We start from the raw sequence: 18,401 nt of genomic DNA, 5'->3' as shown, positions 1-18,401 counted from the left end.
AGCGGCGAAAGCTGTAACTACGAAGTACGCTGCGTTGTCATAGTTAACTCCATTTGCGGCCTACCACCCTTTCAGACAGGCCGAGTGTTTAATAAAACATGTAGGCCTAGGCCTAATGCAATTCATTTACCCTTGACCGGTTCCTAAGCTAGTGTTAATAATTTCAGCATTTAAGACAGAACACGACATTGTCGATATATATAAAAGATTTCATAATCACTTACAAAAACATCAGTTTCTGACAATAACCTCAACAAATGCACATGTTAATTACAGTATAGAACAACACTACCCACATTGATAGTTTTTTATTATTTAACGCCGATTGTTAACGGTACTTGTACAATTCAGGAATAAACTACGGTATAATGAACACAATAGGAAGACGATACTTCATCGAGAAAAGAAATCAGTCAGAATATGAATGACAATAATGGAATTAAGGAGACATTTAGACTTTTCCCCGTAATTGCTCAGAAAATAGCAATAAAATGTACTGAGAGCAAGCCAACCCACGTGGTGATAGCGTCCTAAAATGTTGCAACTCTGTTATCGTTTCCATAGCAACAGGCCATTTTCGAACAGCGTTAGTCAACTTTATCTCGCCGGTGGCGCTAAACGTCAGACTTCAACTCTCGTGGGCCCTACTGTAGTTTAACACAGGCAGTGGCGGCTCGTGAAAAAATCAGCCTACGTGCTACAAGAAAACCACTGAATAAGCTTTCTTTAAGTCTGCATATTGCCATGATGACCAACATACTTCAAACCTGTTAATAATAATAATAATAATAATAATAATAATAATAATAATAATAATAATAATAATAATAATAATAAAGCTGTTCTCACAATTTATAACTCAGAACAAACAAGAACAAAATTACATTGTAATGCAGGAAAACATTTCGGGCCAGTCAAAGATTCTTTGACTCACCAACGAATTCCTTATTTTTGATTCCAAAAGGAAGATGGATATTTTAATAAGCATTGGTTGGTTTCCTTAATAACAACATTATCATTGCGATAGATTGCCTCCACTTACGCTTTACTTTCGAGACTGACGTTGCTTTCAGTTCCAGGCGATACTAATCTCTAGTGGCAGAATCGCTAACCACTTACCACGTTCAACATCAGGGTAGCAGGAAACATCGTGCAGTTCTACCCCCCTTGCGGGAGAAAAAGTAACTATTGACGGGATCAGTGAAAGTTGAGCCCGGTTTATGGTATAGTCCACCGGCTACGGGATGTGTTGCAAGCTTGGCTGCGCCTGCGTATTGCTTCCTTCAGGCTACAGGCCAGAGCTCATTTCAGATGAGCACGGACTAAGTTTCCCGGGAGAAGAGAGCTAGGTGTTCAACAGATCTTGTCCTGATTTTCACCAAACACAAATTCATACCGTACTCAAAACAAAGAAAAGGCACCAGGATAATTGTACTGTACATAAATAATTCCGTACAGTTCCAAGCTACGTGCTGGAGCCCGGTAGCACGTATTGACCGGCCGCCACTGAACACAGGAAGGTGCGACTACCAATAGTTCTCCAAATCGCCGTAAGAGTGCAGCAGTAGACGCACAATCTTCGCTGTCAGTGCATGAATGTGTGTGAAAACCTGAGTAATTTTGTACAATGAGTAAACGTGTCTGGTCACTTTCGTTTGTACAAGATATATTTTGAATAGAACTGTGAAATGAATTAATTATGTTATGTTTCTAGATATTTCAAAAGTGATTTTAAGGTGTTGGTACTTGTTTCTTTCCGTTCGTGCAAGGTATATTTTTCGTAGAACTGAAACTTCAGATTCTTTCCCCGAAATATTCAACTGTTGTATACCATGTTGCCAATCTCGGCAGGGTTGTTCGCAGCCAGAAAATATACGACTCCATGAAATACCGTCTAGAAGAAAATTGAGAGAAAAGCGGCTGTCGGCTTTATCTAGGCAAGGACCTAATGAAGGAAGTAATTGGATATCCTCAGATTACTCTCGCATCTGTGCCTTCACACCTTATTTCAGATTTTGATGGAGCCTCCGCGGCTCAGGCGGTAGACGCCGGCCTCTCACCGCTGGGTTCTGTGGTTCAAATCCCGGTCACTCCATGTGAGATTTGTGCTGGACAAAGCGGAGGCGGGAGAGGTTTTTCTCCGGATACTCCGATTTTCCCTGTCATATTTAATTCCAGAAACACTCTCGAATATCATTTCATTTCATCTGTCATTCATTAATCATTGCCCCGGAGGGGTGCGACAGGCTTCGCCAGCCGGCACAATTCCTATCCTCCCTGGTAGATGGGGGCTTCATTTATTCCATTCCTGGCCCGGTCGAATGACTGGAAAAAGGCTGCTGATTTTTTTCCAGAAGGTGATTAAAGCCATGGAGGATAGTGGATTCCTTGTGATAAAAATTGTGACGGACAATCACAAAACGCCTTCATGTTTAGACATTTTGGACAACCTCAGATCTCCAGACGATAATATTCCAATCAAACTAGAAACAGGAAATCAAATCCTAACTTGCGGGTACTAGGTTCGTGTTGTTGAAGAGAGGATGGAGTGTGACATTTATGTCAGCAACATCTCACTGCCTAGAGCTTCGACACCTCTAAATGGAACTGATTATACATAAAGACAGAGGAGGAGTTCGATACCCAAAACCTAGTTTTGTTGCTCTGGTGAAGCATTTCCAGGAGTTCGTTTAAACTGATGTGTCCTATTGTCAAAGTCGTTCAAGCGTATGAGCGTAATACGAGGACTTGCGACGTCTTCCCTTTCAGAATACCGGGCGAGTTGGCCGTGCGGTTAGGAGCGCGCAGCTATGAGCTTACATCCGGGAGATAGTGGGTTCGAACTCCACGGTCGGCAGCCCTGAAGTTGGTTTTCCGTGGTTTCCCATTTTCACACCAGGCAAATTCTGGGCTGTAGGGCCTACCTTAATTAAGGCCACGGCCGCTTCCTTCCCATTCCTAGGCCTTTCCTATCCCATCATCGCCATGAGACCCATTTGTATCGGTGCGACGTAAAACAAATATTAAAAAAACTTTCAGAATGTGTTTTGTTACAGTGTGAGGTCAAAGAACATCAGCAAAATGTTAGTGATATTATCCTAACCAAGTTCGTAAGACCTCTATTATTTGATATTGCGTTGGCAAGAACACAAAAAGTACGGTACCACTCCAAGCCTTCGTCCAGGAAAATCTTTAAATTGTGTATGAAGAGGCCAACTGTGACTTCGTGCAGGTAATATTGCCGATATTTAATATTACTGATGTAATTTACGAGTTTCAGTGAACATATGACCATACTGCATAGTGTTTTGTAGGCTGTCGTCATTAGAATAAGTTTAGACCATTGTGCATCTATGTCTGCCATCTAGCGGAGAAATTTTGTCGCAGCGTAGTCGCAAAAAGGCTCGCATAGAGCAGGCAGTATAGGAGGATCGAGACGGCGGTGAGTAGTACACTATACACTATGAATTATGCTGAAAGTGTCAGGTTCCAAGTCGTCTTTAATTAAAAAGGGGTTACAGGAGTTCCCCATTTCGTCGCATTCGAGCTCTCACCGAGTGCAGCGTTCACAACGCAGACGAGTGTAGTCGTTCATAGCGTGTGCAAGTTGCTACCTTAGTAGCATAGTGATTTAGTGTTATATATCGTGTGCTACATTCCGAGTTCTATAGTGAATTTAATGTAATTCATTCACAATGGCATTTGACAGTGGGAGAGGAGGAAGTAATCGTAATCCGAACCTCCTAGTGGGTGACGATTTATTGGTTGATGGTACCGTTGATATGGACGAATCAATCATCCTCAATTCAAATAATGGGGCATATGACTCTATTGATTCGCAAGCGGGTAGTCTTACTAACCCATCACAAACACCAAGCACCCCTACTCAGCAGTCTGAAAACCCACCGCCTGGTGATGAACTGAATAATAATTCACAAAAGACTCCCAGGGGTAAGATTCCACCAGCGACATGATACCCTGGCAATCATATGAGCCCCTACCTAGTGTTCGTCGGAGCAAATGCCACCACAGATGTGGGCAATTTACACCCAATGACCCTGGGTAGGCTCTTTTATGAGCTGAAAATTCCGAGCATCAAAACTATTCATAGAAGAGGAGAAAATCGGATCCAGTTAACTTTTTTCAGAGCTGACGCTGCTAATAATTTTATGCGACACCCCATCCTCAGTGAGAAAAATCTAAAAGCTTATATACCTTCCTCCAGGGTTGGTCTAGTAAGGGGAGCGGATTTGACTTTATCTGAAGATGAAATTAAGCAATTTATAGACTCGCCGGTGCCGGTTATAAGTGCCCTAATAGAAGAAAATCTACATCCGACTCATTCGAGTATGTACCGACTGGAAATGTGAAGATCACATTTGAAACTCAAACTCTCCCAAAGCAGATTTCTATTTTTAGCGTCATCTTAGATGTTCAAGTCTTCATCGTTAATCCTATCATTTGCAAACATTGTCAGCGTTACGGGCATACCGCACCTAACTGTCGAGCGAAAATGCCTCGTTGTGGCCGACGTGGCAATAATCAACAAACGCTTGTCAAATGCCTCTACTGTAATCAGAATCATCTGGTAGGATCCTCTTGATGTGCTGTACATCAACAACAGACGGCTATTAAGAAACACATGTGTACTGTAAACATTTCTTTTCAAGAAGCCAAACATAGACTTCAGCCATCCACCCATAACCCGACCATTCTACCCAATCATTTTCCGTCCTTAAATTAAACCCTGAAAAGAAATGCAAGGAGGTGGGATCTAGATAAGTTGAAAGAAAAGAGTGTGAGGGATTGTTTCAAGAAACATGTTGCACAAGGACTAAGGCTGAAGGAAACACAATAGAGGAAGAGTGGAAAGCCGTGAAAAATGAAGTCATTAGGGCTGGTGAAGAAATGTTAGGAAGGAAGAAAAGATCAACTAAGAATCAGTGGATAACTCAGGAGATATTAGACCTGATTGATGAATGACAAAAATACAAGAATGCTAGAATTGAAGAGGGCAGGAAAGAATACAGGTGATTAAAGAATGAAGTGGATAGGAAAAGTGCAAGGATGTCGAAGGTTGTACAGTCCAAGGAAAGGTAGAGGCTAAATACAGGAAAATCAAGGAAACCTTTGGAGAAAGGATATCTAGGTGTATGAGTATTAAGAGCTCAGATGGAAAGCCACTTCTGGGGAAAGAAGACAAAGCAGAAAGATGGCAGGAACATACCCAACAGTTGTATCAAGGTAAAGAAGTAGATGAAGGGGTTCTGGAACAAGAAGAGGTTGTTGATGCTGATGAAATGGGTGACCCAGTTTTGAGGTCAGAGTTTGACAGAGCTGTGAGAGACCTAAACAGGAACAAGGCACCTGGAATTCATGACATTCTCTCTGAATTACTGACTGCTTTAGGAGAAACCAGCATGGCAAGGTTATTCCGTTTATTGTGTAAGATGTATGAGACAGAAGTGCCATCCGATTTTCGGCAGAATGTTGTTATACCTATTCCCAAGAAAGCCGGTGCTGTCAAGTGTCAAAACAATTGCACCATTAGTTTAGTATCTCATGCCTGCAAAATTTTAACAGGTATTATTTACAGAAGAATGCAAAGACAAGTTGAAGCTGAGTTGGGAGAAGATCAATTTGGCTTCAGAAGAAATGTAGGAACACATGAAGCAGTCCTGACTTTACGCCTGGTCTTACAGGATCGAATTAAGAAGGACAAGCCCATGTACATGGCGTTCGTAGATCTAGAAAAGACATTCATTAATGTTGATTGGACCAAACTATTTAAGATTCTGAAGTTGATTGGGATCAGATACCAAGAACAAAGAATTATCTACAATCTGTATAAAAGTCAGTCTGCAGTGATAAGAATCGAGGGCTTTGAAAAAGAAGCAGCAATCCAGAAAGGAGTGAGGCAAGGCTGCAGTTTGTCCCCCCCTCCTCTTCAGTGTTTACATAGAACAGGCAGTAAAGGAAATCAAAGAGAAATTTGAAAAGATAATCACAATCCAAGGATAGCAAATCAAAACCTTGTGATTTGCCGATGATATTGTTACTTTATCTGAGACTGCAGAACAGTTCGAGAAGCTGCTGAATGGTATGGATGAAGTCTTGGGTAAGTCCAAAACAAAAGTAATGGAGTGCAGTCGAGTGAAGGCAGGTGATGCAGGAAATATTCTAGCTCAGAAAGAAAAAGAATAGAAGCTTTTGAAATGTGGTGTTTCAGAAGAATGCTGAAGGTAAGATGGATAGATCGAATCACGAATGAAGAGATACTGAATCAGCTTGGTGATAGGAGATTGATTTGGCTAGATTTGACGAGAAGAAGTGATAGAATGATAGGACGCATCTTAAGACACCCAGGACTTGTTCAGTTGGTTTTTGAAGGAAGTGTAGGCGGTAAGAATTGTAGGAGTAGACCAAGGTATGAACATGACGAGCAGATGTAGGATGCAATAGTTACGAAGAAATGAAAAGTTTAGCACAGGATAGGGTGGCATGGATGGCTGCATCAAACCAGTCTATGGACTGATGACTCAATCAACAACAACATCTAAACCTTCCTCAATAAAGTACTCTATAGCCTACTTCGGTGAAAACCATCACCTACGTTATTTTACAAGGCCAGGAGATGGCCGCACAGCAACTGGGTAACTATAGACTCCAGAGTTCTGCCTCCAGGATCGCGCTTTAGCACCCTAAATATTACGAGGGCACCATATGAATTTATTCTAGAGATCAGAGAATGTACTGACTCTTTTTATGCATATTTACACCTTTCATGTTGCTCAGATATATCTAAAACTCACCGGAAGATAATAAACAAGCAGTCACTCATTAAAACTTTTCTGTTGAGAGGCTTATTGTGAAGCTGCAAAACTCTTTCATTCCTACTTGTGTGACAAAAAGGCTAAGTTGTCCAGGAGCGGTTTCAAGATTTTTACAGAAGAAGAATGCGAAGTTTAAGAAGTTTAGATTCATTCCAATTTTCACACTTTATTTTCTAGAGAAAAAAGAAAGTATTTTAATAAAATTGTACAGTTTGCAAGCAAGTTCTTGCGAGGCAGATGCTGAACAGCACGGGATTTGGATAGCTTAACTTCTCTAGTAACGTCACAAATGATGTTTTAGAGTACCTCAGCCTTCCTTATGTGGCTGAGGACCAGGCTTTCACCCGCAGGAAGAGAAATAGCTTGCAAACAACTTTACAGGTAGTATTTTCCAGCAAAAAATACTACCTTGTTGGGCTTCACTTTGAAGTACGGACAGCAGCTTGTTCATGGTAGATGTGTCAGTTTTATGTTTGTATGGTACAAGTCATTTTGAAGTTTTCTTTGCAACTTTTTAATAATAGTGTCTCGCTTAGTAGTCTCTTTCAAAGAGACTTTGTAAATACTGGCCTTAAAATAGGTGAAAATAATCAATCCATCAATCAATCAATCACTACTGATCTGCATTTACAGCAGTTGCCCAGGTGTCAAATTCCCTATCTGTTGTTTTTCTAGCCTTTATTAAATGATTGCTAAGAAATTGGAAATTTATTGTTGTTGTTGTTGTTGTTGTTTAAAGGGGCCTAACATCTAGGTCATTGGCTGGAATTTACTGAACATCTCCCTTGGTAAGTTATTCCAATCCCTTACTATAAACGAATATTTGCCCCAATTTGTCCTCTTGAATTCCAACTTTATCTTCATATTGTGATCTTTCCTACTTTTAACCCATATATGCCCACCTTTTTTTTTTTTTCTATTTCCAGTTACTTTCATATTCTTATAATGTAACATAAGGAGCCTGAAGAGTGATGTAATACAGTGAAAATAACTATCCCATTGGCCTGTTGCAAAATAATAGCCACCCTAAAAATGGGGCAGTGGGCATGGGCAGGTATAGGTAAAATACACAACAATTTTTAGACTTGGAATTAAGTGCACACATTCATATAATACACAAGAAGCCCATTGGAAAAACACCTGTTTTATTAGATTTATTTGTATTTACAAATACTGGTCTTGGTCATTTTTCAATGTTTCCACTCACGTAATGGTGGCAATGTTTTCTTTATCCGGGGTGGTGATACAGTGCAGTTATCACAAGAATTAGCTGAAGATGTAATCTGTTCAGTGTGACTAACTGATGATGCTACTTGGTCAGCACAGTTAGTTGTATCAATCCCATTCTCTGTTAATCCCAACACCACATCTTCGAGTCCATTTTTAGTAATGGGAGTAGCCCGCAACTCTCCTTCAGCCCAAAGCTGGCTCCCAGATAAATGATCGATGTTTCCATTTTCATCAGCAATTTCTTCATTACTCTGAAAATGATTTTCTGGAGGACAGTTGTATACCGTAGCACTTTCAAATTGTTTGTCGTCGCTCTCCAGAATCGCCAACATTTCATCAACAGTCAACCTAAAAATATGACAAGAAACACATGCAAATATAGTAACAACACTTACGCAATACAGATGATAGCCTATACCAGTAATGATTTTCTCAATTATTTTTAGAATATTTTGCTGGGTTACTTTTATGCATTTTATATTTTAAGGCTACAGTATTTAAGATATAGGGCAGAGTACTCGTAGCTCATATATACATTAATTACACCATAAAACACCTCTGATACAGCAGAATATTCGCTGCCACGAAGATTATTTTATAAAAACCGGTGTACCCGCCCGTGCCCATCGCCCCATTTTTGAGACATGAAATTAACAGATGCAGCATTTCAATTAGGAAGAACCAGCAATATTCTATTATAGCAACATTTCATAAGGTACTGGTATATGCAGTGGGGAATTTTACAAAAAACATTAAATATTAAGAATAATAATTGAAATACTTACTTGTTATGAATGGACATTTTGCACGTTGAGGATGGTCTGTAGTCAACAATGAATAACTGTTTTGTGAGAGCAGCTCTATGTTGGCAGGGACACAGATCTTATCCACGAGTACCAATCCTACTGAAATATAATATCAAACTTCCCTTCAAAATAAATTCTTTGAAAAAAAATTCACGCTGCCCCAGAAATGGGGTGGTGAGCATATATGGGTTCACCACTCAAACCTATTCATCTACTAATGTCATTCCATGCCAACTCTCCACTGACAGTTCGGAACATACCACTTAGTTGAGCAGCTCGCCTCCTTTCTCCCAAGTCATCCCAGCCCAAACTTTGCAACATTTTTGTAACCCTACTCCTTTGTCAGGAATCGCCCAGAACAAATCAAGCTGCTTTTCTTTGAATTTTTTCCAGTTCTTGAATCAAATAATGGTGGTGAGGGTCCCATACACTGGAACCATACTCTAGTTGGGGTCTAACCAGAGACTTGTATGCCCTCTCCTTTACATCCTTACTACAACCCCTAAATACCCTCATAACCATGTGCAAAGATCTGTACCCTTTATTTACAATCATATTTATGTGATTACCCCAATGAAGATCTTTCCTTATATTAAGACCTAGGTACTTACAATGATCCCCAAAAGGAACCTTCACCCCATCAATGCAGTAATTAAAACCACGTTTATCATCATACCATTGCCTACTGTACATCTCAAAATATTATCAAGGTCATTTTGCAGTTTCTCACAATTTTGTAACTTATTTATTACTCTATACAGAATAACATCATCTGCAAAAAGCCTTATCTCTGATTCCACTTCTTTACTCATATCATTTATACATATAAGAAAACATAAAGGTTCAATAATACTGCCTTTAGGAATTCCCCTCTTAATTATTACAGGGTCAGATAAAGCTTTGCCTACTCTTAATTCTCTTAAGATCTGTTTTCTTGAAATATAGCCACCCATTCAGTCCCTCTTTTGTCTAGTTAAGTTGCACTCATTTTTGCCAGAAGTCTCTCATGATCTACCCTACCAAATGTCTTAGATAGGGCCTCTGTCAGACGGCGCGGGTTTGACCCATTTGCGCACTTGGTTGTGGGTCCGCCTAAACTAAGAACTGATTGTTTAAATCGAATCATTCAAATGACACGGAGGGTAACTGCGCACAGGAGAAACGTTTGAGTGGGGGCCCCGTACTGAGATGCGGTCCTGCGCTCGCATTTAGTTCTTGTTGGACATAATAATAATGTTATTTGCTTTACGTCCCACTAACTACCTTTATGGTTCTGGAGTCTCCGGGTGCCGGAATTTAGTCTCGCAGGAGTTATTTTAGGTGCCAGTAAATCTACCGACACAAGGCTGACGTATTTGAGCACCTTCAAATACACTGGACTGGGCCAGGATTGAACCTGCCACATTTGGGTCAGAAGGCCAGCACCTCAACTGTCTGAGCCACTGAGCCTGGCCCAAAGAAAGGACTAGGGAAGTGATTTATAGGGAATCTGCCACCTCAGCAACAGCTCTAAATGCAGATCAGTGAAGACTGATTGAAATTTAATATAGATATTGAAGGTTGAAAATGTTCGCCTCTGTGGTGTAGTGGTTAGTGTGATTAGCTGCGACCCCCGGAGGCACGGGTTGGATTCCTGACTCTGCCATGAAATCTGAAAAATGGTACGAGGACTAGAATGGGGCCCATTCAGCCTCGGGAGGTCAGCTGAGTAGAGGGGTTCGATCCCCACCCCAACCGTCCACAAAGTGGTTTTCCACTTCTCCAGGTAAATGTTGCGATAGTACCTAACTTAAAGCCATGGCCACTTTCTTCCCTCTCCCTTCCAATCTTTCCATCCCCCATAAGGCCGCCCGGGCAAGGTACTAGTACTCTTCCTCAGTTGTATCCCTGACCAAATGTCTCACACACCAGAACGCTGCCCTTGAGGCTGTAGAGGTGGGATCTCTCACTGGGTTCAGGGGTTGGGAAGAGGGGGGTGGGGGTGGCAACCCTGGAGGGTAAATGGATTAAGTAATAAAAAACTGTAAGTTCAAAATATAAACATTTGACATCGTTCTTTTGTCTATACTAATATTATAAAGAGGAAATATTTGTATGTTTGTTTGTAACGGATAGACTCAAAAACTACTGATCCGATTTTAAAATTTTCTTCACCTATAGACAGCTACATTGCCAGTGAGTAACATGGGCTGTATTTTATTTTCAAAACAATTTGAGGTGGGGGGTACGGGGGGAGATATAAAAATAATAGGCTATTATAGGCAAAATATTGAATTTGTCGTATAAGGATGAGACAAAGTTCAATTTAATCCTTTTGACGCAAAGAACATAACTCGGTAAGCCCTATGGGCCCGAAAACCCTGTTTTAAGGCCCTAAAACCAACCGTTACGGAGATATTGGCACTACACTACCCCTGCTCTAGGAATCGGATAAAGGAAATGAAATGCCGTAACCATGGCAACATCAGCTCCAGGATTCTAGAGCATCGAGATTATGCATGTATGTTTGGGCATAGCTGCCAACCAAAATTGGTACACATAAGACTTACTATCTGGAAAAAATATACTGTTGTGTAAGGCACTCGTAGGACTCCTTTGGACGGGGATGGAAAGGGGGTGAAGTATAAAAATCTTACTTCATATAAAAATGTGTGTGTGTGTGTGTGTGTGTGTGTGTGTGTGTAAAAATGACACTCCTCCTAAACCACTGGAGCAATTTGAACCAAACTTGGTACACGTATTACTTACTATCGGGAGACAAGCACTGTGGGGGTAAGCCGTCCCTAGCACCCTTAAGGGAGGGGGGTCAGGGGGGTTAGTTATAAAAATAATCGAGAATAGTGTCAAATTCATAGTTTTCGGGGTCGCTGAGTTGAAAAGTAATACTCCAGAATTTTTTAATGTCCAAGTTCAGCCCCCTTTTAGGTGGGGAGCAAAGGGGGGTGAGATATAGAAATAATTAAAAACAGTTTCAAATCCATAGATTTCAGGGTCTCTGAGATGAATAGTAATACTCCAGATATTTTAAAAGTTAAAGTGGGGGGGGGGGGGGAAAGGCGGGTGAAATATAAAAATAATCGAAAAACTATATATAAAAATCTTATCTTATTTTTCTTACTATATATAAAAATGGATGTATGTGTGTGCGTGGGTGTGTAAATGACACATCTCCTCCTAAACCACTGGAGCAATTTCACCAAACTTGGTACACTTATCGATTAGTATCAGGAGACAAACCGCGTGGGGGTAAGACACCCCTAGCACCCTTGTCGGCAGGGGGCGAGGGGGGGTAGTATAGAAATAATCTAGAATAGTATCGAATCCATAGTTTTCGTGGTCGCTGAAATGAATAGTGACACTCCGAATTTTTTAAAGTTCATTTTTAGCCCCGTTTGGGGTGAGGGTGAGGGGGGGAGTGAGATATAAAAATAATCAAAAACAGTGTCGAAACTACAGTTTTTGGGGTCACTGAGATGAATGGTGACAATTCAGATTTTTTATCTCTTAAGGGCGGGGGGCGAGGTGGACAGTCTCATTGACAGTTGAAATCCTGTACATCATATCTATAGAGAGACGGCTAAATACATACAGTTATCACTTATTAATTTTTGACAGGATCAAATACTTCCCAGTCGATTCGAGCTTCCATAAAGACGAAGTTTTACTCGAAAATTAAATAATCTGAAACTTGAAATTCAACACATCTAAATAATTCTAAAACTACATAATAAATCGTAATATATCCATCTGCAAGTCAAAAAAGGATTTCTATAAAAATTCACTTCACACATAACTAACTGGTAATGCAAATCTTAAAGGTAAATATTCAGAAACTATTCGGGCAACACTGGGTACTACAGCTAGTAGGAAGATACTTTACTAAACAATAAAATTTACTTACTTTTCTAATGCACTCTGATGTGACATTCAAGACAGTATTAACTATTCCTGATAATTTTGTATGTGGTGATCAGGGGGGAATGAAACAATAAATTTAATCCCTGTAATATGCTTGACATTGTTTCAGAGGATTCCATGACATATTTGGTGCAGAAGGTGGTAAACCTCAAAGCCCAAGAAGCTCACAACGATTCCATCATTCTCCGCGACTCTGGTCGTCACGGCAACACTCTGAGCAAGGAGAAGTCTTCTTGCTGTGGTTGATCTCTCTCTCTTTCTCTGTTAATATTATTAAAAAATTGTATCGTCCAGTGTACCTCTTTTTGCCATCAATATGGCTGTTGTACAGAACAGATCTTTGAAATGAGATTACTTGAATTTGAAGAAGAAGAAAAAAGTGTTGGCTAGTGAAATGTTAAATAAATGGGTTAGTGATTCCATCCGCATGCAAAAAAAGCAACAAATTGTTTCTATAAAATAATCCAGTACAAAGAAAATAATTGTTGTTCCAAGTTTGTTGACATGATTTTGATGTACGTACTGAATATTTACTATGAATGTAAACAGGATGAATTATGTATCTCTAGACATGTGTATATACTCATTTTTTGTAATCCTTTGTATGATTCAGTATAATTTTTAATATAAAGGAACATCAAAAAGTATTTTGGATAATATTATTAAAATATACAAAAATACAATTGTTGCAACACTGCAACAAAACCACGCACTGCCCCTGATATATATATAGAATAGTAAAAACATGGGATTCTTTGTTCTGTTCTGTTTTAGGCAAATAAGTTTGAAGATAGCTTTTTTTTTTTTTTTTTTTTTGCAACAATGTGACAGGAAAGGCCTAGGAATGGGAAGGAAGCAGCAGTGGCATGGGAAACCACTGAAAACCATCTTCAGGGCTGCCGACAGTGGGGTTTGATCCCACTATCTCCTGTATGTGAGCTCACAGCTGTGCGCCCCTAACTGCATGGCCAACTGGCCCGGTGTTTCAAGATGTAATATTCAATGATGCTCCATAGAATTTGAATCTTACCCATTACTGGTATTTAGATTATTGATTGATGCAATGTTTCAAAGTTGACTTTGAATGATTGGATAACCCAAGGGCATAATCAAGAACTTGTTATGTTAAACAAGTGGATGTGACCAGGTTCACCAAACACACAAATAATCTGGAAATTAAAGGGATGTATATACACATCAGTGGCAGCTGGTGATATCGGAAGCTGGGTGTGGCACCAAATTTTTCTATGAGAATTTTTGTAGTGAGAAGCTTACAGAAATAACGAGAAACTCTATTATCATTAAGCAATGAACTCCTACACAGAAAATAAGAGGCTAATTACAAAGTTTAACTACAGTTATTCTTTGTAAGTCTCTTGAACTGAAAATTTGCTCTCCTGTTTTTCATTGATGCAAAATGTTGCTGGTATTGATGGTGGACCGCTAAGGCATACTCTAGTGGCGTGGAAAAGAAATTATGGTTGGGAGAGGAGAGAGAGCAGGCATGAAGTCATCTCCGCAGAGTGGTGCAATCTAATGGGGATATTTGGAGTTGTTACTCGATAGGAGGTTTGCTGGTCTTGTGCAACACCCATGGGCCGATACTAGCAAGTGTGCTACCTGATGTTACGTACAGACTTAGGTTTACCACTTGAAAGTTGCCATATGAGAGCTAACCCCCTGAGTTTGATTCGAAGCCGACAGCATTTATTGGTCCATTGCGAAGGATTAATATATCAAACGATCAAAGATGGTTGTATTTCAACATATTTTAGAATATACCTGTATGTTAGGTTTATTAACCTAAAAAATGAGAAGAAAAGACAACAAATGAATTATTGGGAGTTGTGCAACACTGCAGCAATACCATGCACTGCCCCTGAAATATATAGAATAGTAAAAACATGGGATTCTTTGTACATATAATGAAAATGCAGGATTCAAGGCTTCTGAAAGAACTGGTACAGTATCATCTTGGCTCAAAGAATACAACAGGATGCAAATGGGTAAGAGAAATAACAAGGGATCTGAAGAATCAATCAATACTGATCTGCATTTAGGGCAGTCGCCCCGGTGACAGACTCCCTATCTGTTGTTTTCCTAGCCTTTTCCTAAATGATTTCAAAGAAATTGGAAATTTATTGAACATCTCCCTAGGTAAGTTATTCCAATCCCTAACTCCCCTTCCTATAAATGAATATTTGCCCCAGTTTGTCCTCTTGAATTCCAACTTTATCTTCATATTGTGAACTTTCCTACTTTTATAAATGCCACTCAAACTTATTCGTCTACTAATGTCATTCCACACCATCTCTCCGCTGACAGCTCGGAACATACCACTTATGATACAAATTCTTATAATTTTTTTAATTACCACCTATTCAATACAATAAAAGCATAGTACAAACTTACATATTTATTAAGATGTTTATATGGTACATGTTTCGCTCCTTTTTCGTGAGCTTCATCAGCCAACTATCATTCACTTAAGGTCGTATAAGATCATGAAACAATTCTTTTGGATCAAGATTATTCCTATAAAACAAATTGACAAATCTTATAACGTTTTAAAAGTCACACAACAATAAAATTATGTCTTTAAGTTAAAACTTTTTGTCTAAAATCTATCTAAGTCTAACATTTTATTGATGAAACTCATCTGGTGAACATCTTTTAAATTGTTTAATAAATAAAAAATAAAAAACTTTTGAGATCTGGCTAATTGTGTTGATTCATGTTGCTTAACTTGTATGATTGTCGTTAAAACTTCGTAAACTATATTGACAATTTTCTGCAGTTGATAATTGTCTATGTTATGGACATTTGACTTGTTCTCGTTGCTGGAGTAACATTTATACAAATTTATTGGTATTAATTTTATATTGTCAATAGGATAATATTGTTCGTGAACAAACTTGTTGATGAAACACTTTCTAATGTGATATTGGATTTAAAATGTTCTCGTACGTTCCATAATGGCTTGTTGGTATATATTTTTTTCTGCTGCGTAATTGTTTGGTGTTACTCCTAGCCTCTTGAGAACAACAAGTAGTTCTTGGTAAGTTATTCCAATCCCTAACTCCCCTTCCTATAAATGAATATTTGCCCCAGTTTGTCCTCTTTGTCAGTTTGTTCACGAACAATATAATCCTATTGACAATATAAAATTAATACCAATACATTTGTATAAATGTTACTCCAGCAACGAGAACAAGTCAAATGTCCATAACATAGACAATTATCAACTGCAGAAAATTGTCAATATAGTTTACGAAGTTTTAACGACAATCATACAAGTTAAGCAACATGAATCAACACAATTAGCCAGATCTCAAAAGTTTTTTATTTTTTATTTATTAAACAATTTAAAAGATGTTCACCAGATGAGTTTCGTCAATAAAATGTTAGACTTAGATAGATTTTAGACAAAAAGTTTTAACTTAAAGACTTACTTGACTTAATTCCTGTTGTTCCTTGTGGAACATAGGGCATCAACAAAGCATCTCCTTCTGATCCTGTTGTCAGCCAACCTCTTCGCCTCTCTCCAGGTCTTGCCTTCTTCCATTGCCTCCATGTGTACAGATCTTCGCCACGTTTGTTTGGGCCTTCCTCTCCTCCTTTTACCCTGCGGGTTCCAATCCAGTGCCTCTCTCTCGATGGCTTCATTCCCTTTCCTCAACGTATGCCCTATCCATTTCCATTTCCGCCGCTTTATCTGTATGGCCATCTCGGTTTCACCCGTCCTTCTCCATAGTTCATGATTGGAGATTACTTCCGGCCAGTAGATGTTTAAAATCTTCCTTAAACAGCGGTTGACAAAGGTCTGCAACTTGGAGGTAATCACTTTAGTCACCTACCAGGTCTTGGACCCATACAGTAGAACAGCCTTGACATTACTTCGGAAAATGCGAAGTTTGGTCCTGATAGATATTTTGTTGTTCTTCCATACCGGATAGAGCCGAACAAAGGCACTGTTCGCTTTTTGTATACGTTGAGAAACATCCTGTACTGCTCCTCCATCTTTGGAAACTACACTGCCCAAGTAGGTGAAACTATCCACATCCTCTATAGGTTCATCACTGAAGACAAATGGGTCTAGTTTGTTGGTGTTCATCCTTAGGGCCTTGGTCTTCTTTGAGTTAATCGTTAGTCCCACCTTTTTTCCTTCTTTTACCAAGTCTTCAATCTTTGATTGCATTTCACCATGTGCCTCAGACAGGAGACACACATCGTCAGCGAAGTCTAGGTCTTCTAACCTATTTGCCAATCCCCACTGGATACCACGTTTCACATTTCGCGTTACATTTCACATTACCGCATCAATCACCACCAGGAACAAGGTTGGCGAGAGGATACAACCTTGACGTACTCCTGAACGTACAGATATAGGTTCAGATACGCGGCCCTCATGTATGACTCTGCATGTATAATCACAGTATGTTTCCTGAATGAGGTTGGTAATTTGTGATGGCACACCATACCGCTTCACTTCCTTCCACATAGCTTCTCTGTTGATCGAATCAAAAGCTTTTTCGAAATCGATGAACACTGCATAGAGGCGAGATGACCATTCAGCACACTGCTCCAGAATTATCCTCAAGGTGTTTATTTGGTCTACACACGAGCGATTTGATCGAAAGCCTGCCTGTTCCCGTCGGAGCCTCAAATTGATATACTCCTTAATTCTGTTCAACAAAACCCTGGTGAAGACTTTGCCAGGGATTGAAAGAAGCGTAATGCCCCTCCAGTTGTTACAGTTTGACGTATCGCCCTTCTTTGGCAACTTCACCAGCGACCCAAATTTCCAATCTGTCGGCATTTCTCCATTAAGCCATATCTTCTCAAATAGCGGCTGCAACATATTGGCAGTGGTATCCATATCAACCTTCATGACTTCTGCTGGAATATTGTCAACACCTGCTGCCTTACCAATATGTAACTCTCTCAATGCCAGCTTGATTTCCTCCACTGTTGGAATGCAGACTTTAATCCTTGGGTCAGGCTGGGTTTCTTCCTCTTCTTCGCCTTCTCCTGCATCTACTTGCTCCTCCAAGGAGTGGTTTAACACTGCAGAGAAATGTTCCTGCCATCGCTTCAGTTGATCCTCGGAGTTTGTTAGGAGGACACCATCTTTGTTTCTGACTGGACGGTTTTTCTGCATCTGCTTCCTTGCCAGAACTCTGGTGATGGTATAGAGTTCTCTAAGATTTCCCTTCCTGGCTGCCTCCTCTGCTTGTTGAGATAGGTCATCTATCCATTTCCTTTGATCTCTCCTCACACTTCTCTTTACTTCCTTATCCTTCGCAGCATATTTGGATTGCAATTCTGCCTTCCTTGCTCGTGTCTTACATGCATTCATCACTTCCTTTATCTCTTTCCTTTGTCTGATAATTTCCCATGTCTGGTCAGTCATCCAGTCTTTTTTCCTCCTGTCCTTAAAACCCAGGATATTTTCACTTACTTCAGTAAATACAGATCTAGTCTTCACCCATTTTTCCTCAATAGTTTCATCCTCCACCTCAGTGAGTGCTTGGAATCGATTCTTTAGTTCTATCCTGAAGGCTTCTTTCACATTTCTGTCATCCCTTAGCTTTCCAACATCATATCGCTTCCT

The 18,401-nt window shown here is 39.8% G+C and overlaps 1 protein-coding gene across 2 annotated transcripts in view; it reads left to right on the top strand.

The window, feature by feature from the left end:
* LOC136883579 (ras-related protein Rab-32) overlaps positions 1-13,434 on the top strand; it is a 333,780-nt gene extending 320,346 nt beyond the window's left edge. For both annotated transcript variants that reach the window (XM_067155976.2, XM_068229568.1), the window contains one exon: positions 12,897-13,434. In XM_067155976.2, the coding sequence (XP_067012077.1) occupies positions 12,897-13,033 (137 nt within the window). In that variant the 3' untranslated portion in view covers positions 13,034-13,434. The remainder of the gene's footprint in view (positions 1-12,896) is intronic.
* The last annotated feature ends 4,967 nt before the right edge of the window (positions 13,435-18,401 follow it).

Source organism: Anabrus simplex, chromosome 11 (assembly GCF_040414725.1).
Source record: "Anabrus simplex isolate iqAnaSimp1 chromosome 11, ASM4041472v1, whole genome shotgun sequence".
In the NCBI taxonomy this organism is placed as follows: Eukaryota; Metazoa; Arthropoda; class Insecta; order Orthoptera; family Tettigoniidae; genus Anabrus; species Anabrus simplex.
This window is presented reverse-complemented; position numbering and strand designations above follow the sequence as displayed.